Source organism: Podarcis gaigeae, assembly GCF_964106915.1.
Source record: "Podarcis gaigeae genome assembly, chromosome: 4".
NCBI lineage: Eukaryota > Metazoa > Chordata > Lepidosauria > Squamata > Lacertidae > Podarcis > Podarcis gaigeae.
In genome coordinates this window covers 24,088,270-24,115,677 of record NC_139677.1, presented here as the reverse complement: position 1 = coordinate 24,115,677, position 27,408 = coordinate 24,088,270, and the positions used below count along the sequence as shown (strand labels likewise).

General features: G+C 42.1%; 1 protein-coding gene across 1 annotated transcript in view; it reads right to left on the bottom strand.

Moving 5' to 3' along the window:
* The window catches only part of UBAC2 (UBA domain containing 2), a 91,076-nt gene that overhangs the window by 9,934 nt on the left and 53,734 nt on the right, over nucleotides 1–27,408 (bottom strand). Inside the window, exons 5-7 of the mRNA XM_083735401.1 lie at nucleotides 21,833–21,956; nucleotides 20,013–20,060; nucleotides 5,484–5,729 (exon numbers count right to left, since the gene is read on the bottom strand). Of these exons, the coding sequence (XP_083591527.1) occupies nucleotides 5,484–5,729; nucleotides 20,013–20,060; nucleotides 21,833–21,956 (418 nt within the window). The remainder of the gene's footprint in view (nucleotides 1–5,483; nucleotides 5,730–20,012; nucleotides 20,061–21,832; nucleotides 21,957–27,408) is intronic.

Below are 27,408 nucleotides of genomic sequence, written 5' to 3'. Positions count from 1 at the left end.
CCTGCCTCGATTCAAAAATTCCAGCAGCTTTCAGAGATGAGTAAAATTACAAGTCATTAGTAAAGATGAGCAAAATCAGTTCCTATCACTCTCTGCAGCTGTGCGGAATTAACGAAAGACGAATATCCCTCTTCTTTAGCAGTGAGAAAAAGAGACTACATAAAGGCTGCAATCCTACACGCTGCTCTGCGGGAAAGACCCACTGAACACAATGGGTCTTACTTCTGAGGAAAGATGCACAGGTCTGTGCTGTACATATACGAATTCTGTTCTTACCTCTGTCACCTTTTTCTTTATAGCTCTATGAAGATTTTTATGAGTTGGTAAGCAGGTGATTTTTTAAAATAGTTTTTTTTAGAGAGAACTGTTAAGAACAGCAGTTGCCTTTCTTTCCAAGGAGATTACTGTCCCCTCATCCTGCGCATTACTGATTTCAGGAACTCTATTAGTTCACCAGGTTTTTAACTGCATTGGTTAATTTTATGTATTTCTGCATTGTGGGCCTGTGTTTTCCAAGAAAGCAGGGTAGGAATCAAATGAATTAATCATTAATCTTGATGAAGGGTGGTATATACATTTAATAAATAATAATGAGTAATAAAATTAAAAATATAATATAGGACTAACATATATTAACTTCAATTGTACTGTCTAACCTTCCGACAGGCAAAAAGCCCCCTAGAATAAAATTTGCTTTACAAATATCTTAAAAATGAGGAGGGGGGAAGAAGGAGAAAATGGCCAGTTGAATTTCTTCAGACAAATAATTCCAAAATGTGTGTGCCCCAGCTATGATAGTCTTCCATCTATGAACAGACAATCTTAAATTGCAAAAGAAGAGAAGGCAGGTCATATCATTTTAGCAGGTTAAAGGTAGAGGGACCCCTGACCATTAGGTCCAGTCATGGATGACTCTGGGGTTGCGGCGCTCATCTCGCTTTAGTGGCCGAGGGAGCCGGCGTACAGCTTCCGGGTCATGTGGCCAGCATGACTAAGCCGCTTCTGGGGAACCAGAGCAGGGCACGGAAACAGTTATTTGAGTCTAAAAACAAATAAGGAACAATTTGAACCCAGAAGTTCTAAACTTGCCTCTGCCTTGAACTCTTTAGAAAGCCTCTATCTCTTAGCCACTTACAGGGTTGGTGTAAGATTTCCTGAGATAATGTATGTCAAGTGCACGCCCTTTACCCAAAGAACATAGGGCAGGTTACATAAAAGATAAAAGAAAAGTATAAGAACTACAGAACCTAAAATCACCGGAAAGACAGCAGTGCACCAATACAGTACATCAGGTAGAGTCAACTAAAACCTCAACTCCACGAAAGCCTGGGCAACAAGGTGCATTTGCTGACCTGCTGATTAAAGATGGACCATGTTTGTGCAAGACGCATCTCAGTGCAAGATGTTGTTTAAACAGGATACTATACAAATCCAAACCATTTGTTCTTATTATTGAGACATCAAATGCTCCCCTTCCTGTGCCTCTGAAACATCCTCCAAACTGTGACCTTCATTTACCATCATACGATCAGTTAATATAAAGGAAACAAGAGTAGGAGGAATATTTGAGAAACTGATTTTATCGCTGGCATGCTTAGCTAAGGCACCTCAGGTGACAGAGTTGTCAGCCTGGAGTACTGCTGTTAAAGCCAGGCATTAAGAAAAAACACTTCCCACATCTCCCTTGCCCTACAATGGCTTAGCAATGACTCTAGAAAGGGGCATGATATCGATGGGAAAGAAGAACAAAACAGGATAATGGTGCTAAAGAAAAAAGAACAAACTTGTGGCCATTAACTCGTTCTTGTTATTTTTCTACACATAATAATGAAACAAAAATTGGTCGAATGACTGCTCCAACCGACAGTATGGGTAAAGGGACCCCTGACCATTAGGTCCAGTAGCGGATGACTCTGGGGTTGCGGTGCTCATCTCGCTTTACTGGCCACATGACCCAGCTTCCGGGTCACGTGGCCAGCATGACTAAGCTGCTTCTGGCGAACCAGAGCAGCGCACGGAAACGCCATTTACCTTCCTGCCGGAGCGGTACCTATTTATCTACTTGCACTTTGACGTGCTTTCGAACTGCTGGGTTGGCAGGAGCAGGGACCGAGCAACGGGAGCTCACCCTGTCACGGGGATTCGAACCACCGACCTTCTGATCGGCAAGCCCTAGGCTCTGTGGTTTAGACCATAGCGCCACTACAAAAAGATGTTGAGCCAGTTCGCACATCATGATAACTCGTAGATAAAATAAGGAATGGTTTGATGCTCCTGCAACTACACTTGTTCACATGTAATGGGTTTAGCATTACATGTGAACAAGTGCTCACAGTTCATTTCCCTCAAAGAAACCATAAGTCCTAGGTGAAGAAACACCCTTGGTTTCTGCTCATGCTTTGTTTGGAGGGAAACAAAGCACAAGTGCTTGTTCACACGTAATGCTAAGTCCGTGCTGCAGTTTGTTTCCTCCTGGCTGGGGAAAGGCAGGAGGGAGCAAAGTGGGCATGACTGAGCAGCATGTATTATTTTCAAATATGGTTTAATGTGTCATGTGCCCCAGACCATTACACATCAGTTCCTAAGGAAAGGGTGACGGCTCTCTGAATAAGGCAACAGATATTCATTAACCTTAAGTCTCAAGTCTGTGGAAAGAACTCCTCAAATCTCTTCTTCAGATTAAAAAAGGAAAAACCCTAATAACAGACTTCCAACCAGGGGCTTTGAACAGCTATCTGCATATCACTAACCTTTTGTAGAGCCTTCCTAGATCATGAAGCCAACCAGATTTTATTCTTAAGTGTGCTACTCACACTTTCCCAAATTCACCATGAGTAGCATAATGGCCAGTCCCCACATCATAGGCCTGGAATGGGGAAGAGACATTGTGCAACTGGATTTGCTCCTCTATTTGAGAATTTAACAAATGCTCATATGCTTTAGCATTAGATAGGAGCATGGATCCCTTAGCGAACAAAGAAAAAAATAGGGATATACTCAGACAACAATATTCACTTCAGGCACTGATTCAGTGCTTCAGAAAACAGCCCAATTTGGTTTGGACTGATTGGGTCTGAATCCCAGTTTGAAAAATCCAACACTTTACGTTTCCCCATTCACTATTATGAGGAAATAACAAAATGGCTATAACATTCTTCTGTTAGGCCGAATTGGATGAAACCTACAGATATAATAGTAGCTCTTCTTGGGCAAACTGCAGAAATATAAGTCCAGGAAATCAGAGGAAAAGCTCCTGAATTTTTAATTCCAAACATCTACTTTGTCTCCTCGTCACCACTTGTTATGCCCTCTTTTCAGTTTTCTAAACAAAGAAGCCCCCAAAACAATCTCTTTATCATTCTGGTTCCCATTTTCTGTGCTTTTTCAAACTCTATGATATACTTTTGAGACTGGATGATACCAAATGCTGCCATGCCATTGATTTATATATTTACAAAGCAACCTGGTAAAGCCAAGATGGAAAGTGTCTGATCCCTGTTTTTATTTTGAACCAAACACAAAGCTTGGGAACAGATTGACCATATGACCTTTGTCTAAAAAACAGACAAGCACTGTTGAACCAGCTTTTTCCAACCTAACTTAAAGCTTATATATCTCACAATAGAAATGCAGACAGATTGTTAACCAATAATGGAAGAATACTGACAATGTTTATAGAGGGAGAAAATAAATCAACCAATTTAAACACCCTGCTAGAGTTTCACAAATATTCCTTCATGTTAAAGGGGTTGTGTGCAGTTGCTATGGCAATCTTACTTTTCATATCCCTGCTTTCATTTAGATCTTGGTTCCTACTGGAAAAAACATTGTTGGTCAAGACAGTCAGTGGGAAGGAGAACATTGGGAAATTGAGCAAATTAAAGAAGAAGGGGCCTCGGGAAATGTATTTGTAAGGGGAAGTGTGTAGGCGGTTTCACCACCTTGATAACAAGCATTGCAGAAGACACTGCCCTCAAAAAAGTTTATGCAAACCTATCAATTCTGGCAGCTTCTCCAGGATATAGACTGACCCACTGAAGGCACAAATTTCCCTCCAAGTTTGGGCTAGTCAAGAAGATGTGGGTCTTGATCATGCCCCCTCTTTTAATGTCATGCCACTTATATCAAGAGATGACAGACAACAGGAGAGGGTTCTCAGTCCATATTGGCCTAATATCATGCAATGGGGAAAGAAAAATTAGGCACCATCAATGTGAATTGTGCACAATAAAATGGAAATGAATAACGGAGAGGTCTATTTTATATTACAACTGTGGCATCTGCAGGCCATACGCAATCAAGTTGAACATATGTTGTTGGTCATGTTTTTGGGTGTACTTATATTTGCATAAGGTATTCAGACCTATTAACTTTTTAATCATATGTTTCTTATATGTTTCAACTAGTCTTAATCCTTCTACCTCTTTGAATGAGGGAAAGGGGGGGGAATCATTAAAGAACTGGGAAAGTCCACTTAGGGGGCCCTCTCCACCACTTCCTGCAGGGTCAAGGGCCACTTGGAGAATGCTTGGTGGGGCCCCTAGCTATTCTCCTCCAACAATGCCCCTTGCTACATCATAGGGTGGATTCATTTCAGAGGGATTACTGGGTGTAGGATACACAGTATCAACTAGAGGCCAGCCACTGAGAGGAGCTCTGCTATATAGCCCCTCCCCAAATGTCCACAAACCTTTGCCCCCTGAAATAGTCACTCCTAGTTTCACTACCTCTTTTGGCACCTGGGGTGCCAAATTTCAAATCCAAAGCTTAGAAAAGCAGCCCTTCAGCTCAGCCCTAAATATAGATATATCTAAGTACCTATAAGGGACGCGGGTGGCGCTGTGGGTTAAACCACAGAGCCTAGGACTTGCCGATCAGAAGGTCGGCAATTCGAATCCCTGTGACGGGGTGAGATCCCGTTGCTCGGTCCCTGCTCTTGCCAACCTAGTAATTCGAAAGCACATCAAAGTGCAAGTAGATAAATAGGTACCGCTTCGACGGGAAGGTAAATGGCGTTTCCGTGCACTGCTCTGGTTTGCCAGAAGCGGCTTAGTCATGCTGACCACATGACCTGGAAGCTGTACGCTGGCTCCCTCGGCCAATAAAGCGAGATGAGCGCCGCAACCCCCGAGTCGGCCATGACTGGACCTAAAGGTCAGGGGTCCCTTTACCTTTTAAGTACCTATAGCCCTGTAGTCCCAAGTCTAGGAGGAAAAGATCTTCTGCCAAGGACTGGGAGACCCTACCACCGCCACCACCCTCTGCCACATCCCTACAAAACCCACACATTTCTGGGGAGTCTTGGGGCAGGGAAAGGGGACATTGTGAGAGGTACTTCTCAAGTATCCTTGAAGGTTCGCAATGGTTTCAAATGCATACAAAGCCTTGACTTTTTGGGGGGCTGCTTAGCATCCCTCGATCTAGATAAAACAAATTACGCTCTACAAATAAGCTAAATCCCCCAGGCAATATATTTTCTTTACCTGCTGCTGTCTTTGATGCCTCATCTGGGCAAACTGAGACATCAAGATTTGCCTATCCAATAGCTCCATTCTTTGTTGCCTCTGTATGTCCACAGTTGCTCCCATTCCAACGCTTATCTCACTGGATGGCTCCACAGATGAGAAAATTGGTTCAAGAGTCCAAGCAAATATTCTTGCCACACCACTGGGTACACAAAGTACATGGTACACTTTTAGCACAGTGCTGCTGTAGCACATTCCAGAAATCTGAAAGCAAAAATAATCAACAATTCTTAATATGCAGTTTTAAGAATGCCAATTGACTAGCAAAATTTGGATAACATTTATCTGACCAATTAGCTTTAATGACACATCATTACCTCATAACTGGATATGAATTTCAAAAGGTTATTTTTAATGTGAAAGCAAAACTCCAAAGATGACGAATTCTGTCTCACACATGGTTCCAGATTTTACTGAAGCACAAGTATATCACAAAGAATATGGTTCTGGCAAGTAATACAAAGAAGAACCAACTATTTGAATAACTGTCCAACTAAATGTGGGCAGGCAAGATGAGAAACTAGGAGGGAAGTTAAGTTATCTATTCTACAGCAGACTCTACTTGGGAACTTCACAAGGAAAATGTTTACAAATGGCACAAATCACCCATTTCTCTATGCAAAGACAAGAAGAGGCCCCACTTGCTCTAGAAAAGGTAATTTTCCTCCATCTAAGTCATAACTGTTTGATCATTACAACATAGCAAAGAAAGAAGTTAAATCATCCAACAGGTTAATATTGCTTGTCCAAAATAATAAATTTATGCCTGGTTTTTACGACAATTACATTATTTTATTATCTTAAATCAGACGGATGTTTTTTAGAAACTAATGCATGCCAAGAATATTTTGGGGGGATGAAAAGGGTATGGGAGATGGCAGATATAGATGGGAAAATTTCAAGTCAGGGTGACAGTTTATTTACCTGCTGAAACTTCAAGCAATTCAGAGATTGGCCCCTCTTTGGCAATATCACTATTGCCTATGTGTCATGGGTATTCAGCATAAGTTTTTTTCTCCTTGGAACTGTAACTAAGCTACCCACTTGGCCAGATGAGTGGATATTTACCTCAAGAAAATTGAAACATTGGTATTGGCAAAAGGGCCAGGATCTTTTGTTAAGCAAGTGCCTTAACTGTCGTGTTTTAGGACAGGACAGTCTGTTTTCTCCCGGAACAAATACTGTAAGAGTAGAGATGAACAGCCTCTTTCTTCCACACATTTTGTCCATGTGTAAGATGCAACCAGCACAAGAGCAGCATGCATTTTTCTTTTCTCAGAAGAGATACGATCTTACACATATAACACATTGTGGGGAGAGACATAGCTTGTGACTGAGACAGTGTTCATTTCCTCCTTGGAGTCTAATGTGGCATGATGAAGATGCATCACATTCACTCCCAACTCTGCTTTGGTAAAAAGAGAAAATAATCACAGTGTGTGTGTGTGTGTGTGTGTGTGTGTGTGTGTTGATGTTGCCTAAGATCCACCAGTTAGCTATCCCTGTAGGAAACTAAGCGAGATATTTAACTGTCACATATGCTGATACCGTGCAACATCAGTACTGATGTATCTATACTGGTGTAAAATGTCTTAAAACCACAAAAGGAGATGGTGCATTATACCTATTTCCATTTGCCCTATCAAGCATTTATGCATATTTAGTGGTGTTTGACTTGCTTTTTTACTTTCTTTGACACTCAGAACTTCCTCTTCTGCTAGTTTATGTTATCACCTGAGAAGCTAAACACAGGCAAATTCAAGCTGTTTTTCTTTCTATAAAAAAACTGTTTTTCTTCTGACTTAAAAATAAGATGGACTGTGTGAAGATCTTTTTACAATCCAATTGCTTTCTAAATGAACTCTATTACAGCATTATCCTGGAATCTTAATGCACAAACTAAAAAGGTTGCAAGGATATATATTCACGCAAGAGCCTAACCAATTAATTAGTCAGCAAGCTAAATGAGGTGGAGTCATATTTTGTATTCTCTCCAGGGTTTACTTATGTTTTTAAAGAGTAGCTAAACTGTCCTAGAGCAGAGATCAATATTATTATGGTGTAAGCAGAGGACCCTTCGCATTGTGCATAAAATCTGGCTCATGATTTTAACAAGCCTCTTTGTTTTCCCTTGGATTAGCATTGTCAAATGTCCTCATTTGAAATACACATCGCTGTCTAGTGGTATGCACCCTCCCATCGCAACACTAAACCACAAAGAAAAAAAGGAAGTGGCTGTGGCTTTGTTTTCACTTCCGATAAATCAAACAGACATTCTGTGCTGGCATGCTATAGGACAGAGATGCCCATTTGCACTCCTTTTGCTTAAATGGAAGATTTAACAATTCAGCTAGAATCATCCACATTCCACTGAGCATGAAAAAGGGAAGAAGTAATGAATGACAGCCAAAACCCGTTGCCAGGCATGTGAAACAAGACTGTCCCATCATTTTGTTCAGCCTCCTTCCCTTTGCCTTCTGTGAGCAAATGTCAGGAAGCCAAGGGACAATTTCATTACTCTAAGTTTCCAGCACATTCATCATGACTCACAAACACTTTCCAGTTTAGGATAGTACTTAAGCAACACCATATTGGCCCCAAACAAAAGTTCTGCAGTACAGCTAATTTGAAAACAAGTGCTGTTTTGAAATACTGACGACCGATGTGAAATCAAAGGCCGGCATATGGCTCAAGAGGCAGGTGGACTCCAGATGTTTTGGGACTACAACTCCCATCATCCCTAGCTAACAGGACCAGCAGTCAGGGATGATGGGAATTGTAGTCCCAAAACACCTGGAGGGCCGAGGTTGCCTCTGCCTGCTCCAGAACAAAACCTCCTCACACTTTACATTTCAACCTGATTCCCTACCTAACTCCCAACCTCTCCAACCAATGCCTCCCACTCAACTTGACTTAACTCACTCTCTCCATCCAAAGCCTCTCCTTTTAAACTCTCCCTCCTGGAACCACAGCCAATCAGAGGCTGCCGTTCTTTAACCATTTGCTGGCAGGAGATAAAAGTAAAAAGCCCTATGCCTGGGCTAAGGGTACAGGTCCTCTTATGAATCTGTAGCTGAACAGGAAACAGAGAGCAGGAATAAATCAGCAGTAGTCACAATGGAAACATGTAAAAAGGATTTGTATTGGGACTGGCCCGTTTAACTTGCTTATAAAATGGTGTTGAGTTACGCAGGGGTGAGCAGTGTGGTTTGCTGATGACCTCAAATGATTCAAGGTGGAAAGAAAAAGGCGACTGCTGAGATTCCCAAAATGATTTCTCCGAACTTGGGGAGTAGGCAATAAAACGACAAACACAGTTCAAAGTAAGAGTACAACGAAATACAGTGGGGCAAATATCCTAACTTCGTATGTACGGGTACACTAATGGAGTCTGAGCTGATGGTGACCAACAAGGAAACCAACCTTGGTTGTCCTGGGTGGGTAGCCAATAAAATCAATTCGCAGCAGCTGCGAAAAATGTGAGTCCCACCCTAGCATTAGCAAAGCAACTGAAAATGAAACTCCCAATACCACAATGCCTTTATACCAGGAGTGGCAAACCTCTGGCCTAAGGGCCAGATGTATCCTGCAGCCCCGCCCTACATCTGGCGTGTAGTCTCTTCCCCTTGCCCCCTCCCCACAACTAAATTAAGCTTTAAAAAAAAGCTTCCATTGGTGCCAGTGGCAGGATTATTAAAAGTCTCACTGCAGCTGGGGTGGATCTTTCAGGGGTGGTGGTGTCACAGGTAGGGAGAGGGGGACTTAACCCTCCACCCGGTGCACCATCAGTTTGTCAGTCATATTTTTATTGTTTGTAGTACAATATCACTCCCCACTCTTCAAAACCCCCGGACATTTCAAGAGCAAGTTAAATATAAATGTTCAGAAAAGGCAAGTTCTCAGAACTTCAAAATGTCAAGTTCCCCAAATCATTTAGGTTAAAAAGTCCCATGGCAGTTGACACTGTTTAAGAGTTTAGAAGTAGTTCATAACTATCTTGATGCAGCTAGTGTATATAAAGTGAGCCTTGTCTATGTCATCCAGCAGCTATTTAATTCCCAAAGCATCTGACCTCCTAAATTATTATGAAATGGACAGATCAATCGATCCATTGTTGATTACAGGAAGAATAATGCAGAATATATTACACAATATCTTCAGTCTGGCCTGATCTGCCTACAGAAAGGTGGTCCATCAGATATTTTGTGGGCATAGTTTGACATATAAGCTGAATAAATATATGCCCTAACAAGGGGTGGGGGTGGGGAGATAATTCCTGCAGATAAACAGTCCATTTATGGCCAGATTTAATTTTAATATTCCAAACTGAAGGCTAAGAATCTTTCATATAGTCAAAGCTCATTTTGGAAACTTCAGCAAAAATTACATCACAGATCCTATGGTCAGAAATGTCGAAAGATTACATTTGAAATGGAATAATTTGACAACAAATGATCACGATGCCTACAAAACACAGTTTTCCTAAATATTGCTAAATTAGCAAGATTTTTTAATGGAGAATAAGGAAATCAATGGCTACTAGTTATGATTGCTATAGTCTAGCTCCAGGACCAGAAACAGTATGTCTCTGAATACCAGTCACTCAAGCACAACATTAGAAGGCAATTACCAGATCAAGGGTTTCCCCCACAGTCACCAGTTTGACCACTGTAGGAAACAGAATGGTGAACTAGACAGGCTTTGGTCTGATCTGGCAGCATTTCTGAAATCTAGATCTCAATGTTGGACAAAAGACTAATCTTTCCACTACCCAGTAATCTTTGCACAGAACAGAGCACAATAAAAAATGCAATCCGACTTTCTTTTTTAAAACTTTTTATTTTAGAATACATTACATACACACATGCAACAAAATAATGAGGAAATGGAAATATAAAGGGAGTGGAGTAAAGGACATCATTCAGGCAATAATTCATGTCATCATTAACATGCAATAAATAATGAACTGAAGTCCACAATACAACTTGTCCCTCCTATTTCAGAAGCTGCATGTGTCACATTTTTCAAGCTCAGGACAGGTAACCCCCCCAAAAAAAATTAAAAAACCCAACCTATTTTGTAGATAGTTCTTGTGGCTTAAAACAAGAGGAAAACTTTTACTCTATGACAGTAAACCACTGTAGTCACTAACAGAAGCTGCCAAGGGTAGATTGAAAAAGGAGTACAAAATGACAAATAGATTCATTTTTTCCCATATCCTATGGTTTTGTCAAAGGAATGCCATGTGCATAACAATGTCAACATTAACATTGACATGGTATTCATTCATTCATTCATTCACTCACTCAATTTGCATCCCACCTTCCCCCCAGGTGGGAGAAAAGCCCAAAGCATCAGACACAGCAATGATAAAACATTAAAAACACAACAGGTAAAAACTGTTTAAACATTATAAAAATGGTTACAGTGTATTTCTGACTTAGTAAAATGCCTTAGTAAAAGGAATATTTTTAAATTTCTCTTGAAAGTTAATCATGAGGGAGACAGATGCACCTTATTAGGGAGGATATTCCACAAATGGGGAGCCACCACTGAAAAGGTCCTTCGCAGCTCATCGTCAACCAGGCAGCCAGCTTATTTGAAGGCAGCTTTCCAGTTTTTGTAAATATAATGAGTTGGATCCAAAGATCCCTTAGTCAAAAGGAGGGAACCTTTGTATCCAATACGACGTATTTTTGGAATTGGTAATAAACACTGAAAGGAAGCACAGCTGGACTTCAACTTAAAACTTGCCAAGTCTGCACCAAATGAAAGTTTCACAAACATTTGAAAATAAATGAAAATTATCCAATGAAGTTAAGTTACCCACTCTCTAACAAAGGTAAGACTGCACACTGAGGCCAAAAGTCCTTTAGCAATGACAGACCTCCCAAGATAGCTCATTCAGAAGAGTATGAGACACTACAATCTCAAGGTTGTTGGTTAGAGCCCCACATTGGGCAAAAGATTCCTGCCATGCAGTGGTTTGGACTAGATGGCTCTCACAGTCCCTTCCAACTCTACAATTCTATGATTCCAAGACCTTCAAGCTTCAAACACAGTTCTTAAAAGGCTATCCTGTGGCTTACAGCAACTAGGTTCATCCTTCCTCCGCCTCCCAAGGGTGACCCTATATAGGGAAGCTCATTCAAATATCAATGGATGACATTTTACCCATGGATGCATTCCTCCAAACTCAAGAAAGTTGCGTATTACGTCACCAGCCTTAGCTTATGGGATAGAGCACGGAACAAATGTTACAGAATCCACTGAATCCACCTGGGAGTCAGATTTTATGTTGTAGTACATTTTCTGCATTGGCAGGATGTTTGACTGGTTGACCTCTGAGATCTCCTTCAGCTCTATGAGTAGCACAGACAATGATTCACTTAAGGATTATGCAGTATTAGCTTTTTGCAAGTTTACAAGTAGGGTACACTATCAATTTGAGGTCCAAGAATTTTCAAATGATGACGAATTATCCTTTGAAAATGCAAATCACACAATGCATTTTGGAAATGAGTGCCAGGTCTGTCGAAGTCTGCCATTCTAACTGCAGAAACAGCAACTTGAATGTCTAGGCAACTGATAAAGCAATCACTACCTTACTCACCTCTGATTGCTGGTACTTCTTGTTCTGTGGTTTGATGACAAAACATGAGAACAAAACAAGAGTCAAACAGACTTCCAACTAAATGAATGTGACAGACAAGAGATACTGAAAGAAAAACCAGTCAGGGAAGTTGGAGGTAAGTATTTAAATTCCACTTTAAATATTTGGAAGTTTTGTAAGAACCCAAAGAATGCCAACTTTTATTTTAAAATATTTCTATTCATCATGCTACATTTTCACATGGTAAAAAGTAACACAGGATCATCTAATAAAGGACAGCTCTAAGACCACTTTGCACCTGTTGGATCTGTGTGGCAATGTAGGCAGCTCAGAACATTAAAAAGTCCACTTCTTCTGTTATCCACAACTGAAATGCCCTTTTGCTGCATATTTATGCTACATAAAAATGTCCCTACAGCTGTGACTTGGGGCAGCCTGGGACTGATTTCCACTATGAGAAAATAACCATTATCAGAAGAAACCTTAAAAAACCTGACCCCAAGAAGCATTTCTCAAATGCAGCCACTTTTATAAAGAGGGCATGTTGAATCTAGAGCAGCCTGAAAATGAATACACAGGATAGGGCAAACAGGTGAGCATTTAGAGTATTCTGTAGCATTGGTGATTAGCAAGGACAAGTATTTTAGAAAAGGCATTTTTCATTCTCTTGCAAAGATTTTAGGAAATATATCAGTACAAGAAGGGAAGACTGTCAAGCATCTAACTATTTATGTACTCTTGCCAAAGTGTACATTAGAGTATAGCTTGAAGTCATGCCAAAGGCACAGTGCAATTCAATTCATGTGCTTTTGTCTTCCACATACAGGAAGCTACATCTGTCAAAGGATGTCAGGGAAGACTGTTTCCCCTCATCTGTCCAAATAATCAGTGTAAGCATTTCTTTGTTTCGAAAACAGAAATGAAAGCCTCAGTTTTCCTGCCCATTATTCCAAAAATATCAGCTATCAACCAGCCACACAAAGAAAAACAAGTCGTCTTGGCCTAATATGGGCTAAACGACTAAATTATAAAAGACTAAAAATAAGCTTCTTAAAGCATAAGCTTTATTTGTAGTCTAATGCAGAGATGAATACAAATGCTAAATTAAACAAAGGAAACTGTATTAAACGTTACGTCTGAAAAGCTAAGTCTGAAAAGCTAAACGACAACCCTGTTACCACTGGCTTGCGCTCATGCCTGTGAACCTCAAGCCAGGCTCCTGGATATATTTAGATTTGCCCGCATTGTGTGCGTAAGTCTACTTCCCAGTCCCAGTCCAGTAAACAAGATGAAAGAGATGGAGTAGCGTTCACAGGTCCTATCCACTAATGTCAGCCGTCAACTTTTACAATATTGTGACCTGAAGTAAGGTGAATTTAGTATGACCTTAGAGGCAGAATGTTGCAAATCATAGACGCTTCAGGGTTGGTAAAGTCAACTTCAGGGTTTTGTATTTGTTTTTAATGGAAATGAGGAATGATAAAAGTTTTATGTATAGCAGAACCAAGCTAGCAGCTGGCTAGGCTAAATTCAGCTTGCTAAGAGGTGTTTTCCCCACAGATGCAAGTTCACTGGAAAACGAGGAACATGGAGGAATGACACCTGCGGCAATGGGACTTGGGAGCAGGAATCATCTGGCAAAACTAGGTGTTAACCAGAACTCTTAACTTCTAAATTTACAAACTGTGGAGCACACCCCATGGATACATGTGTTTGGGACAAGACAAAGTGTGTGCAAGGTTTCTGAGAGGAAGAGGATCTCCTTAATCAAGGTTAGGCATTGCTGTCTCTATGGGAGACAGACCTGGCATAAAATACAGATGGGGTTAGGGTGATGAAGTTTCAAGGAGAGGATCATACCGTAACTTTTTCTCTAACCCCTCGCAACTGAGGTTTGACATTGCAGCTATCACTTACTCCAGACATAGGCAAACTCAGCCCTCCAGATGTTTTCAGACTACAATTCCCATCATCCCTGACCACTGGTCCTGTTAGCTAGGGATGTTGGGAGTTGTAGTCCCAAAACATCTGGAGGGCCGAGTTTGCCTATGCCTGACTTACTCTGTGCTTTGGAAACATTTTCTGCCATATATAAAAGAGTGTGCCTGAAACTATGTGGAAGGATCGCTATATCATACACCTAACAGCTAACTAGCACTGAGCTATGGGGTCCAGAAAGAGCTGCTGGTTAGAAGAAAGCTTTGAGTTCAAAATGTCTGATAAACAGAGCTTAAGCTACAATATGCCAAATCGAATATTTGCAGAAATTGTAGATGGAACATCCCTTACCAGCCTTTCGGATGTTAAGATCTGCAAAGGGTCTCTCTGTACTTTCAGAAGTGCAGGGAATGGCACCCCAGACAAAGGCTTTCTCCACTGAAGCTAACTTGTGGAACTCCCTCCCCAAAGAGGAGCACATAGCAGCCTCATTGTACCCCCTCTGTCGCATGTTGAAGATGTACCTCTTAACACTAGCCTTTCTTTGACAGCACAGGTCCCAATTTGGCCTGTGAGGCAATTTCCCTCAAACTCACCCACCCACCTGCCCCACAAGTGGTGTGGGGAATCAGCTGACGAATGGCGACTTCAACCCTGCTAGATTGGCTGGGTGACTGAGTTCCTTGAGCCCTGCAGAAAGCAGCTTTGCTAGCCCTATGCTCAGTGTTTTGCCAAGCGTGAGGTAGGCCCTGCCTAATCTCTAAAATTTGTTTTATGGGCAAGATGTTCAAGGGCATTCTGGCAGCTTGATCCAGTATTCCTAGAGGAAACCATTTATCTTGATCCTTTTTCAATCTGATTTCCACCCTGGTTTATAGACGGAAATTGCCTTGGTATCCTAGTGGATAACCTGCACCAAAAGATGGATGGTAAGAGTCTGAATCTGTTTGTTGACCTGTATCTCTAATCAACATTCAATATCACCAGCCACAGTATTTGTCTGAGCCAACTATGCAGTGTGACTTTATTCCTGGTGGCCAGACTCTAGAAAGCAGAATTGGAGGACTGCTATTGGACTATGGGTCCATCTCATCCCCAGTGCTTTCTAAGATCTACATCTGGGGTGGAGGACTTCTGGACCTACAAATACTGCTCGACTCCAACTCACTTCAGGTCCCACCAGCATAGCTAATGTTTGGAGATGATGTGAGTTATGGAGGACCGAAAGAGAGCCACCCCTGATCTATGTAAACATCTGGAGCTTGGATGATCATCAATATTGCTTTTGCTTTTTCATTCAGGTTGTAGGGAGTCAGTGGAAAGTCTCAACCAGTATTCATTATGGTGCATCAAGGTGCATACACTGAAACATAACCCAGACAAAAGAAATGCTGGACAGCGAATTAGTCTATCCAGAGACAGGTGTACATTTTGTTTCAGGCGATGACTCCCATTTCCTTTCAAAGAAGTTAGTGCTGATCACTTTGAAAGGAAAAAGATCTGATAATTACAAAGACTGAAACACAGTGCAGTTTGCAAAGTGGAAGTGTTTTACTACAGGTGTGAAGCAACTGCCCCCACTCCACTCCCACAGAAATAAAATTAAAAAATAAAAATACCTGCTGCAAGATTTCAATGAAGACATGTGAGCTGAAACCCAAATATAGATTCTATTTTTGGACAGTTTGCATTTAGTGATGCATGCAACTTACGTATATTATTTTAAAGAACACTTTATATAGCTTGAAAGGGGAAGTAAAGAGTGGAAGAAATTAAATCTAGTTCCAAGGTAATGATGACAGAGCTGGAGAATGACTACAGCATAAGCCCACCCATTTTGTTAAAAGCTTACATTTTACTAGGAATCGTGCCCTTGTAGACCACTTTTCACCATACTGGTTCCCATTCACTTCAACAGGGAACAGGAAAAAAAATGTGAGTATTTGCAGCAAAACTGCCCTCTGCACCAACACTAAATGATCTGATTCACCTTCAAATTATCAAGATATTCCAGGGGGAGCAATGTGTCTCAGTGCGCCAAGTGCACAGAAACTCACCGCATCCTAACCCCATGTCCTGCAGTGGGAAGACTCCATGAGTACACAAAGGCCCATGTTGAAGAAGTTCACTTTAATCCAGAAAGAGGCTTGGAGGACTCACACACCTCAAGGCTCCCTTCTTAAGGCAGAACTGCACTACCTGGTGTGAAATGCAAGTGCCTATTGTAGCTTGGGACTACAATGCAAGTGCCTATTGTAGCTTGGGACGCAGGTGGCGCTGTGGGTTAAAGCCTCAGCGCCTAGGACTTGCCGATCGAAAGGTCGGCGGTTCGAATCCCTGCGGCGGGGTGCGCTCCCGCTGCTCGGTCCCAGCGCCTGCCAACCTAGCAGTTCGAAAGCACCTCCGGGTGCAAGTAGATAAATAGGGACTGCTTACCAGCGGGAAGGTAAACGGCATTTCCGTGTGCGGCTCTGGCTTGCCAGAGCAGCGATGTCACGCTGGCCACGTGACCCGGAAGTGTCTCCGGACAGCGCTGGCCCCTGGCCTCTTGAGTGAGATGGGCGCACAACCCCAGAGTCTGTCAAGACTGGCCCGTACGGGCAGGGGTACCTTTACCTTTACCTTATTGTAGCTTACCAATTGTTTGTGGTTGTCGTGTGTTGGCTGGATCCTTCCTTGTTTACTGACTTGCCCGTGCATATTTTGTGGATACAAGCAGCACTTTTTGCTCATGCACAATATGCACAAATGATGCCCTGTGGTTGTGTGTTTAGGAATAAAATGTACACAAAATGCAGTCTTTGAGGTAATGGTGGAGATTTGAACCCAAGTTCTAATTAAATAATCTATGGCCATTTAAACTGTGTGTTGGGGGTGGTGCTATTGTTTTTGTTTGTTACTATGTTATGTATTTTTGTGTATTTATATTGTAAATCACCCTGAGGTCCTCGGATGGCCGCAATCATGAACTTACGTAACTAAATGTTTATGTATAGATTTAAACATCTGAGCATACAGCCACTATAACTATTATATGATACAGCTTACAGATCTATCACCCTCCATCTTCATGCAACCCTGTATTGTCCAATTAAAAAGTAGGTAAGGATAACTTCAGTCATTGCCATCTTTGGCAATGACTGTTCTGTTTTGATTCAAACCTGGCGGGGGTGGGGAACAACTTTCATTTTGAAAATAAGTGTTATAAATAGAGAACAGAGCATCAGAAATGCTGTGGGAAAAACAAGTAATTGAAAATTATTTTGCCTGGTTTTAATTTTTTCTATGGGATTTCAGGCTGCTCTTATGTCTTTCGTTTTCATTAGTGGTTTAAACATTCAGTATCCTCCTGTTTTAATTTACCTCACAGCTGTATGGCAACCATAGAATTGTAGAGTTTGAAGGGACCATCAAAGCCAACTACCTGCATTGCAGGAATATGCAGCTGTTCCGTATGGGGACCGAACCTACAACCTTGGCATTATCAGCACCATGCTCTAACAACTGAGCTACCCAGTGGTGCCAGCAAATTCTAAATTGTGCACAGCGCTGGCCCCCGGCCTCTTAAGTGAGATGGGCGCACAACCCTAGAGTCGGACACGACTGGCCCGTACGGGCAGGGGTACCTTTACCTTTTTTAAAAAATTGTGTACTTGATTATGTTAGCTGCCTGGAAACCTCAATGAAGGGTGGGATATAATTACTCAAATAAAAATCCGCAAACTTCCCATATTATCGCTTCTTCTGTTGTGATTATTAGACTTCTCTTATCAAAAAGGAAGCAGCTGGCTACAGAATTTAAAATACAATACAAAACACTGAACTTATGATCCAATCTTTACTGGTCACAAAAAACCCTCACTCATGTGATAAGGAAAAATATAAATGAGATAGAAAAGGTTTCCTACCACTACAGTCTAAGGGACTTTCCGGATTATTCTTTTTCTGCTGACTAAACCTGAATGGTCAAATCCCAATCCTATGCAGCTTACTTAGAAGCATTCAGTGGAACTTCCATTGTAATTTACTTTATTTCCATGTACAGTGGTGCCCCGCAAGACGAATGCCTCGCAAGACGAAAAACCCGCAAGACGAAAGGGTTTTCCGTTTTTTGAGGCACTTCGCAAGACGAATTTCCCTATGGGCTTGCTTCGCAAGAAGAAAGCCCATAGGGAAATCTCCGGGGACCTCTTTTAAATGCTGGCGGTGGGGAGCAAAGCCTTTCCCCCCCTCCGGCCTTCAGAAGAGGTCCAGGAAGGCCGGCGGGGGCCGAAAGGCTTTGCTCCCCACCGCCAGCATTTTAAAAGCAGTCCGGGATAGCAGGGAAGCGCTTCCCGCTATCCCGGACGGCTTTTCAAGGCAGGCGGGGGGAGCAAAGACTTTACCAGGACCTTTTTCAAAAGCCGTCCCCTCTCCCAGGAAGGCAGTCAGGGGGGAGCAAAGACTTTTGCCCCCCGCCGGCCTTCAAAAGAGGTCCTGGACCTGCCTGCCTTCCCGGGGGCTTTTAAGAGCGGACGGCTTTTGAAGGCAGGCGGAGGGGAGCAAAGGACCTCTTCTGAAGGCTGGCGGGGGGCAAAAGTCTTTGTCCCCCCTGCCTGCCTTCCCGGGGGCTTTTAAATCGCCCCGGGACAGCGGAGAAGTCCTCCGCTGTCCCGGGGCGATTTTTAAATGGTGGCGGGCGGCAGCGAAGCCTTCGCTGCCGCTCGCCAGCATTTTAAAATGCTGTCCCGGGGTTTTTTAAAATGCTGGGGGTGGGAAGAAAAGCCCTTGTCCCCCCCCCAGCCTTCAGAAGAGGTCGGGGGACAGACTGTCCCGGACCTGGTCTGAAGGTGGTTTCCATAGGAACGCATTAATTGATTTTTAATGCATTCCTATGGGAAACCGTGCTTCGCAAGACGAAAAACTCGCAAGACAAAAAAACTTGCGGAACAAATTAATTTCGTCTTGCGAGGCACCACTGTATCAAGCCAACATCCACACCAGGGAAAATTGTGCCCCCCCCCAAACCAAAGCAAAATGCTCAAATGCTGACATCAAAGGTACTGTACCTAGTTACTCTTGATGAGAGTTTGCTATGGTCATCTAATGGGCACTGCCCATGACGCAACTGGCAGTAAGTGAAGCAAGCCATTTTTGCCACATTCGGACATAGCACTAACCCAGCCTTCCCAAGTCTGGTACCCTTCTGATATTTCGGACTGTAATTCCTATCAACACCAGCCAGCAATGGCCAGCCAACAACATCTGGAGGTTACCAAGTCTGGAAAGCGCTGCGCTAAGTCTTAGTTTCTTTTAACTGTGGTTTATTGAACAAGCCAGCATCAAACACACAGCTATTCAAACAACCCAGTTTGTTACCCCAGCTTCCTCTGTGAATATCCAACAACTGCACTTAACCTTTTGTGTTGCCTAAAAAGGCATCACTCCATGCCCAGTTCCCTTATCACTGGCCAGCTGTAGAATTGGTGCAGGGAACACAAACCCTCTCCTTCTGGGAAATCTTCCGCAGGTCTTGGCAAACCCTGAAGAAGAAACCCCCCTAAAGCATTCCTCCCTTCTCTCATTCCTTTCATGACAGTCCTCTTTGTAATGGATAAGTACTGACAATGTATAGATTTATAAACTGTATCAAATGCTCTATCAGTTACCACTGGGATTTCTTTTAATTAAATGGAGTGTAGAGTACATGTAATGTAGCAGCCATCTCTCTGTGAAAGCTAGCCTATGTACTGAGCAACGGAGCAAGCTGGAAGGGAAATAACAGGCAAAGTTTATGTGCTGAACCATTTTGGCCACATTTTTTTGTTGTTATTGTTGTTAAGAACGTCAGCTGAATTGAATTTGGTAAAGGCTGTAAATATTAAAACAGAAAAGTGCATGTGAGTGCTGAAAACTGTTAACTTGTTGTAAAGAAAACAGTAATGAAATACACTTACCAGCCCACTTAAAGCTACAATCCAGATGTAAGACCCAGAAGTTAAAAGCTACAAGACAAAAAAGCACAGTTTAAAAACACAACTTTTATTACACAATGCTTTGGTTGACTATTGCTATCAATAAATAATGTAGCAGATATCACAGTAAATCTGTGTGAGTAGGAAAGTGATTGAAACCAAAGGGGATAGAACAAGAAACAAAGCTAGACCACAACCAATGAAAACACCTTGGTGGAAACAATTTGCCAATTAAATATTTTGGAATATGGTGTTTCAGTAATGGTGCCTGATTGGTGGTGGTGGGGGGTGAGGGGTTGAGTCCAATTGCATATATAAAAAGGAGAGGGAGAATACAGTTGAAAAACCATGCACCAATCTGCTGATAATTGTTGTGCAGCAAAGTGCAACTGGATCTGACCCTTTTTTCTTCAGAATTTACTTCTACAGGCAAAGATGAACTTAATGACTTTTCTTCATTAGACTCCCCATTTTTACTATTTAAAAACAATGGGTAAAATACTTTAAACGGAGAGAAGGGTTGGAAAGGAGATATGAAGTTGCAGAAAGATGAGACACAAGAAGATGCTGAAGCCAGAGAAAGAAGTATTTAAAAGGAAACAGTTGTGTACATAGTGCAGGAGAAGCAGAAATGAGTAATAACCTGACAGTGGCATATTCATTCCCCTTCTTCTGCAAAATGTTAATAAAAAAAACCAACCCCAAAATGAACATGGAACAGATGAATAAAAAACTGGCAATTTCCACTGTATTTATTTTATAAATTATGCTATTGTTATGTGCAGCTCTTCAATCTTTTTAGAACTTTCTGGATCAATAATATTTTTTTAACAAGTCTTGCCACTGAATTCTGACAAACTGCTTCAATGTGTGCCATATGTTGGACAGGCACTTAGTCGGCACGAGAAAAGCACATTCAAATGACAAAACCACATAATCGAGCAAAATCTCTGTTGCACATGGTGAAGTTTTTAACGGCACACCTACCAGTTTGTCATGATAAGAAAGGAAAGCACACCAAGTATAACTGAAGCTGAGATAAACATCTAGACTAGATGCTAGCAGTTATCGCCTTACTTGTAAGATAAAAATGATCAAAATAACAGACTTTGCAGAGCATGTACTTTATTTTCCTCTGTTATTAGGAATAACGAACGGCTCTGTCAGCAGAGCAAGGTTTGAGGCTATACTCAAGGGATGCATTTCTACTTTAAGATTTCAAACATCAGTATCTGAGCTGAAGTTATTATTATATTAAGCAGAATGCACTGCTCTGTTAACTATTCAGAAGACAGAGACTTTGCATCATATACCAGGTCTGGCCGACCTAGGTCCCTAAGACTCCCAGTTCAAGGCCCAGGGGCTCCAGTAGCCTCCTGTTTTCTTAACTTGTTTAAAATACACATTTTTAAACTCCAAGGAGAACCATCTCACCCTACCTAATCAATAAAATTTTTGTCAATGAGAAATACTAAACATGCAGAAAGTGGACTGTTCTCCACTAACAGCTATGGAAAAGGGAGAAACAATGGACACTCACTGAATTCCATTTTCCACAAGGTGTCTGGATTACTGTCACTAACATTTGCAAAATTAGCAAGCACTTCAGGTTCATCATGCAACTCCATGCACTGCAGCATTAATTGAAAAGTTCCCAATTCAAACAATTCTATTGTGTCTTTGGACTAAATATTTGGAAACAGAGTGTATAATATGGGGGAGTTCTGGAAAACACTGCAATGAAATGAAAGTTGCTGCACTGCTAAGTAAATGAAAAGCAAGCAAATCAATACATACTGTACCTGCAAACCCAATATATAGACCAGTGTCTTGTTTGTGATGGAAAACTGGCCTAGAATTTGTGTCACTTGCACTCTTGGAATGGAGCAATAAAATGGTACAAAAAGAGCAAATACAGGGCCCAAGCTGTTGAGACAAAATACAGTGCAAAAATGGGGGGTCAATAGAATTTGTACAAAAAGGCTTCAGCCTCTCTCCCATGACTGATTTTGAAGTCAAAACATGTCTCTCAGTCTATTTAAAATGTTAAATGCTGTGCCTATCTTATTTAGAGCAAAAATTCTACGAATGACCAGAGGTTTTCCCCTCCCCAGATTAGAATATGATGACAACAACCCAGAAAGCTGAGAGAAAGACCCTTGCCTGCTTCCCATCTACACAACCCTGTAGTCCATCATTAAAACTGCTATTGCTGGATGAAGAATGATGAACCAGGCCCACTCTCATCTTAGCACCTATCTAGCACGTCAGAGGTGAGGGATTTCACCTGTCTCTTTTCTGCATGATCCATTTTTCTTCATCATACTTGGTTATTTTGAAGAACAACCAAGAGACAGAAAGTAGGAACTGGCTTTCACAGAAAGACTTGCTTAGAAAACTGTGCTCTATAAAAGCAGTAGGAATATATTTCAGTATAACGATGGTAGCTTACCTTGAGTAGCTACTTTTACTTAAAGAGCAAACAGCAAAAGAGCATAAATACACATAATATTTCCGGGGTGGGGGATGCAGTTTATCAAATTCAAGTAGAAGAAAAGCAAGAAAACAGGAATTTCAAAACTCTGATTCACAGCCCTTTTCAGTACACATCACCACCTATTTAGTGTCTCTGTGAATAATAACATGAAACCATGTGCTTAGGGGTGCAAGACCAAAACACAGAAGTTTTTTATTGCAGCAAGGTCACACCCAGTTATTTTTTTCCGTAGCGTTTCTTTGGCTCTCCCACTTTGTTGCACATACACAAGTTACTTTGAGCTACTTTGAGTTATTTTGTTCTCTATTAAGCACATTCTCCCACAATGACCAAATGTTCTCTTGCCTCATACATTCTCTTAGCATCATTTCCCTCAAAGGATAGAGAGCAATACTGAGGAGGAAACTGCAGCTGGGTGAGCAAGGAGCCAAATGCTTCTTGTGCTGCTTCTTGCTTCTTGTGCTGCTTTTCACAAACCTGGCGACATGCATTTTCTCCTCTGCTGTGCTGCCCCACTGATTTTATCTTTAGTGGCTGGCCATGCTTGGGAGCAATGGCTCTGTGAGAATAGTGCTACTGCCATACTGGTTTTGCGGGGAACTTCTTTGAGACAGGCAGCCATGCTTGTGTACGTTCCTTTGCTGATGGGGCTTGAGGCCAAGACTGTGGTGCAACGCATAAAAGAATGTGATCCAGGAAACTGCAGTGCTCATGAACATTTTGTGTGGTCTTAGGCAAGTCACTATTTACAGAAGTATTACTAGCTTTCTAAATGTAAACAAACAAACAAACCATTAAATAGAACACCAACATTTCCTCAAAAGCCAGTAAAGGATGGCTTGAGGCATCCCTCATCTTGGCTTCCTCCTTCAGTTACAACAAGCGCCCTCAGAGAGCTGCTACCTCATTTGAAAGAGGTAGCCGGTGGTCTTCTAAAGTCAGCATCAAGTCTCAGGAACTAAAGCCCCCAACAGATGTGCATTACTGGTAATCTGTTTTGCTAAAAATCAACAGAGCACTGGCCTGGGAAGACATAAGATCCTCACATCGGAAAATTGTTGGGGAGCTATATTTTTAAGGGCAATAAAAAAAATTAACATTCTGACATGTGTAATGCAAGTCAGTGTGATGCCCTTGCATGTAAAGAGGTTTTTAATATGGAAAATACCAGTATAAACTGAAAATGCAGTCCTATCTAATATGTTTGAAAAAGATAAGAGAGCCCAGTATGTATTCTGTCTGTAACCTATAATTCCATCTATATAAAGCCATGTGTGGTCAGGTCTTGGATAACGAAGATACACAGGCAAAAAATTATCCAGAAGCATCCTAACCATGTAGTTCCTTATTCTCTGTGCTTTTGAGGTTTTGCAACTCTCTATCACAATGCCCATTTCTTGTTAAGTAATATGTTTACTTACAGAAGAGGTTTCATGAGACTGAAAAAACCTAGCCAAAGTGCTTGATGCTGTCTATAATAAAAGTTCAGCCTTGTCTCCACGTGCACCAAAATAAGACTATAAGGTTCTGCTGGTTCAGATTAATGGTCTATCTCATCTAGCATCCTGTTTTACAGTGGCAGCTTCAAGCATCTGGGAAGCCTACAAGCAAGCATGAAGGCAACAGCTACTCCATGTTGTTTGCCTCTTCCTTCAGTCATTAGTATTAACAACTGCATTACCTCTGAACAAAGAGCCTATATTTACAAGTCATGGTGAATAACCACTGATAGATCTATTATCCCACGAAGCATCTAATGGCAGCAAATTCCTGAGGTTATTTATGCACTGTATGAATAAGCACTTTCTTTGGTCTGTCCTGATCTTACTGTGAAAAGCTGAGTTCTAGTACAATGTTCTAGTACTGAGTTCAGCAAAGAAGAATCTCTCTCTATCTCCTTTCTCCATACTATAAATCTCTATAAACCTCTGTCATGGGTGTAGGACGGGGGGGTGGGCGGTTCGCCCCGGGTGTCATCCCTGGGGGGGGGGGGGTGACAAAATCCCGGCTGGGCGTGAGCTCTGAAATGTCAGGACTTTGCAGATAACTTGTGACTCTTTGCGGCATTGACAGTACCCCAGCCTAAATATATGTATGTCTTTTCCAGAGGGTTAATGACAGGCTGATGGCTGAATCTTAAGCTACTGTACATTGCATTTACCATCTCTGTGCAATGGAAGGGACATTGCTGGACAGTAATAGTAATATCTGAAAGTACCTGCAATGAAATATAAAGAGTTTGTCTACACCAACTAATTTTCATTGCCTTTGTATTTGCAGATATTAAGTAGCTTGTCCCATTACCCACACATCTCATGATCCTTGATAGCTGGCACTTCTACTTATAGTGTCTCTGCAGGATAGTAACTCACCAGATACTAACTGCAGAAAGTTTGGGGCCTGGCTTCTCTTGCTTAAAAGGACAGAATTCTGTATTATCCATTAGCATGAGCCACCAAGAACATTGCAAAAGGTGGAGAAGAGCTTGTGTCATGCAGTAATAAAGAGGGTGGGGTGACAAAACCCCAGCTGGGCGTGAGCGCGGCCACACTAATCGCACCCCCCGGCATGATCGCCCCACCCCCGGGCGGATCACCCCCCCCCCGGGTGCACGGCACCACTCTGGGTGCCCCAAGTGACTAGCTCCACCGCTGGTCACAGGCACTCCCTTGTGCCCTTCGCAAGGAGCCCCTTGCCCCATCCCTTGTATTCTTCTGCTGAGGTGCTCAGAAGAGCTTGCATGCCTTGCACAGTCACAAAGAGCAGTGGAGGAGCAGCTGACCAAGTAAACAGATGGGCTGAGGCCAACCTGGTCAACCCCTGGGTACGTCCCTGGACACAGGGATGGATAATCTTTTTTCAGCCCAGGAGTCACCCCATTTCATGGCCAATGTGCCAGCAACCAAAGGCCACTGATGGGAGAGTAAGAGGCAACGGAGGGCATAGCAACGGACGCAGTTCTTCCCTTTGTACAGTAGGCTACATTCCAGTAATAGAAAAATCACATGTCTCTACATCATTCAATCTGCCATCCACACAAACAAGCGACGTTGTCACAAGACACATGCCAGCCAGGCAAAAACAGTCAAGTGCAGAGCCAAAGTCAGTAAGAGACACTATTTAGGGGTAGAGTACCAGGGACTAGTAAATGAGATCTGGAGGGCAACATTTTGCTCCTGGGCCTGATGTTTCTAACCCTGGCACTAGTATGTCTCCTTTGCTGCCAATTTTCTCTGAACTAAAAAGCATTAGTGTTTGGTCTTTTACTGTTTTTGAAACCCAGAGCTGCTGATATGAGGTGGGAGGAGAGACTTCATAATGAGGAGAAGGCGATATCTGACAATAGGGTGCCACATCTGTAGTCAAATTATACCATCTATCAGGTTTGAACTCTGTAACATCATTTCTGCTGCGTAAGTACTACTGTGCTAGAAGTTGATGGAGGGTAGAGTGGGGGAAAGGAATTACTTCAGTCCTGTCTGGAGTTTTGAGACTATAATTCTTTCCAACAGACAGTGCAAAAGAGACTTTCCCATGATTAGCAGACTTCCCCATCATCCCTGATCACATGGTATATGTATCAATGGTGGGGAGTCAAATGTTGGATGCAAGTCAAAACTGAACATATCAGGGGAAAGGGTAAAACTGTATGGAAAAGCATTCAGATATTTGGCATTTGACAGAATCCAGCTGCAAATAAATGTCATGGTACTGTGGATTACGTAACTTGAATTTAAAAGCAGATTCCTCCATATATTTAACCAAATTTGCAATTGTCAGCATGTGTGATGCTCAGGCCTGGCTGAAGACATCTTGCAGCCTGGAATGAAAGTAATTTCAGGCACAGAAACTGAGTGGACTCACAATGGAACAACATCTTCTGCTGTACCTGAGGGTAGATTAGGAGTAGAGATGGATTTGGGGAGAGCAACCGGTTCAGTCGCACTGGGTGCAGAGTCTCAGTGGCACCACAGGGGGCTCTGCAACTATTATGTAGAATGGAAGGTGAGGGGTCGGGCGGGGGCACCAAATTTTGGTATTGCACAGGGCTAAAATTTGAGACCCCAAGTTACAACACTGTTAGAAAGCTAGCTTCGGGAGCTGTTGCAGCCCCAACCTGAGGCAGCTGCCATATTGCTTAATGACAGTGAACTTTGGAAACATGTTTCTTAAATGCAAACAAGAGCACCACAAATCACATAATCCATAAATGGAATCATGTTTAATGCAACACTGAAGTCGCACAAAGTACTACAGTGGTACCTCAGCTTAAGAACTTAATTCGTTCTGGAGATCCGTTCTTAACCTGAAACTGTTCTTAACCTGAGGTACCACTTTAGCTAATGGGGCCTCCCACTGCCGCCGCGCCACCATTGCACGATTTCTGTTCTCATCCTGAAGCAAAGTTCTTAACCCGAGGTACTATTTCTGGGTTAGTGGAGTCTGTAACCTGAAGCGTCTGTAACCTCAAGCATTTGTAACCCGAGGTACCACTGTATTTTGATCACATGCCTACATTAAAAAACAAACAAACACCTGAGCATTTCATTGCTTTTTGGAAAGACTACACTATAAAATACTAAGCAGGTGACAGCTTATTAAAAATAGCACATCACACAGCATATTAATAGCTTGCCTCTTAACACCAGTTAACTGTCAGTAACTGAACAAATATGACTGCAAACTTGATTACATTTACAACTCATGGACTGATTTGCATTAACTGGTGTGGAATTTACTTGTACAAAATCCCCCATACTAAAATCAAGAGATGCTTCAGGGAATTGACATACATAGATACCCCAGGTAATTTCCTATGGAATGACTGCTTTTTAGTTTAGGCTTGTATCATCCCATTCATTATGTAACACAACTTCTTCT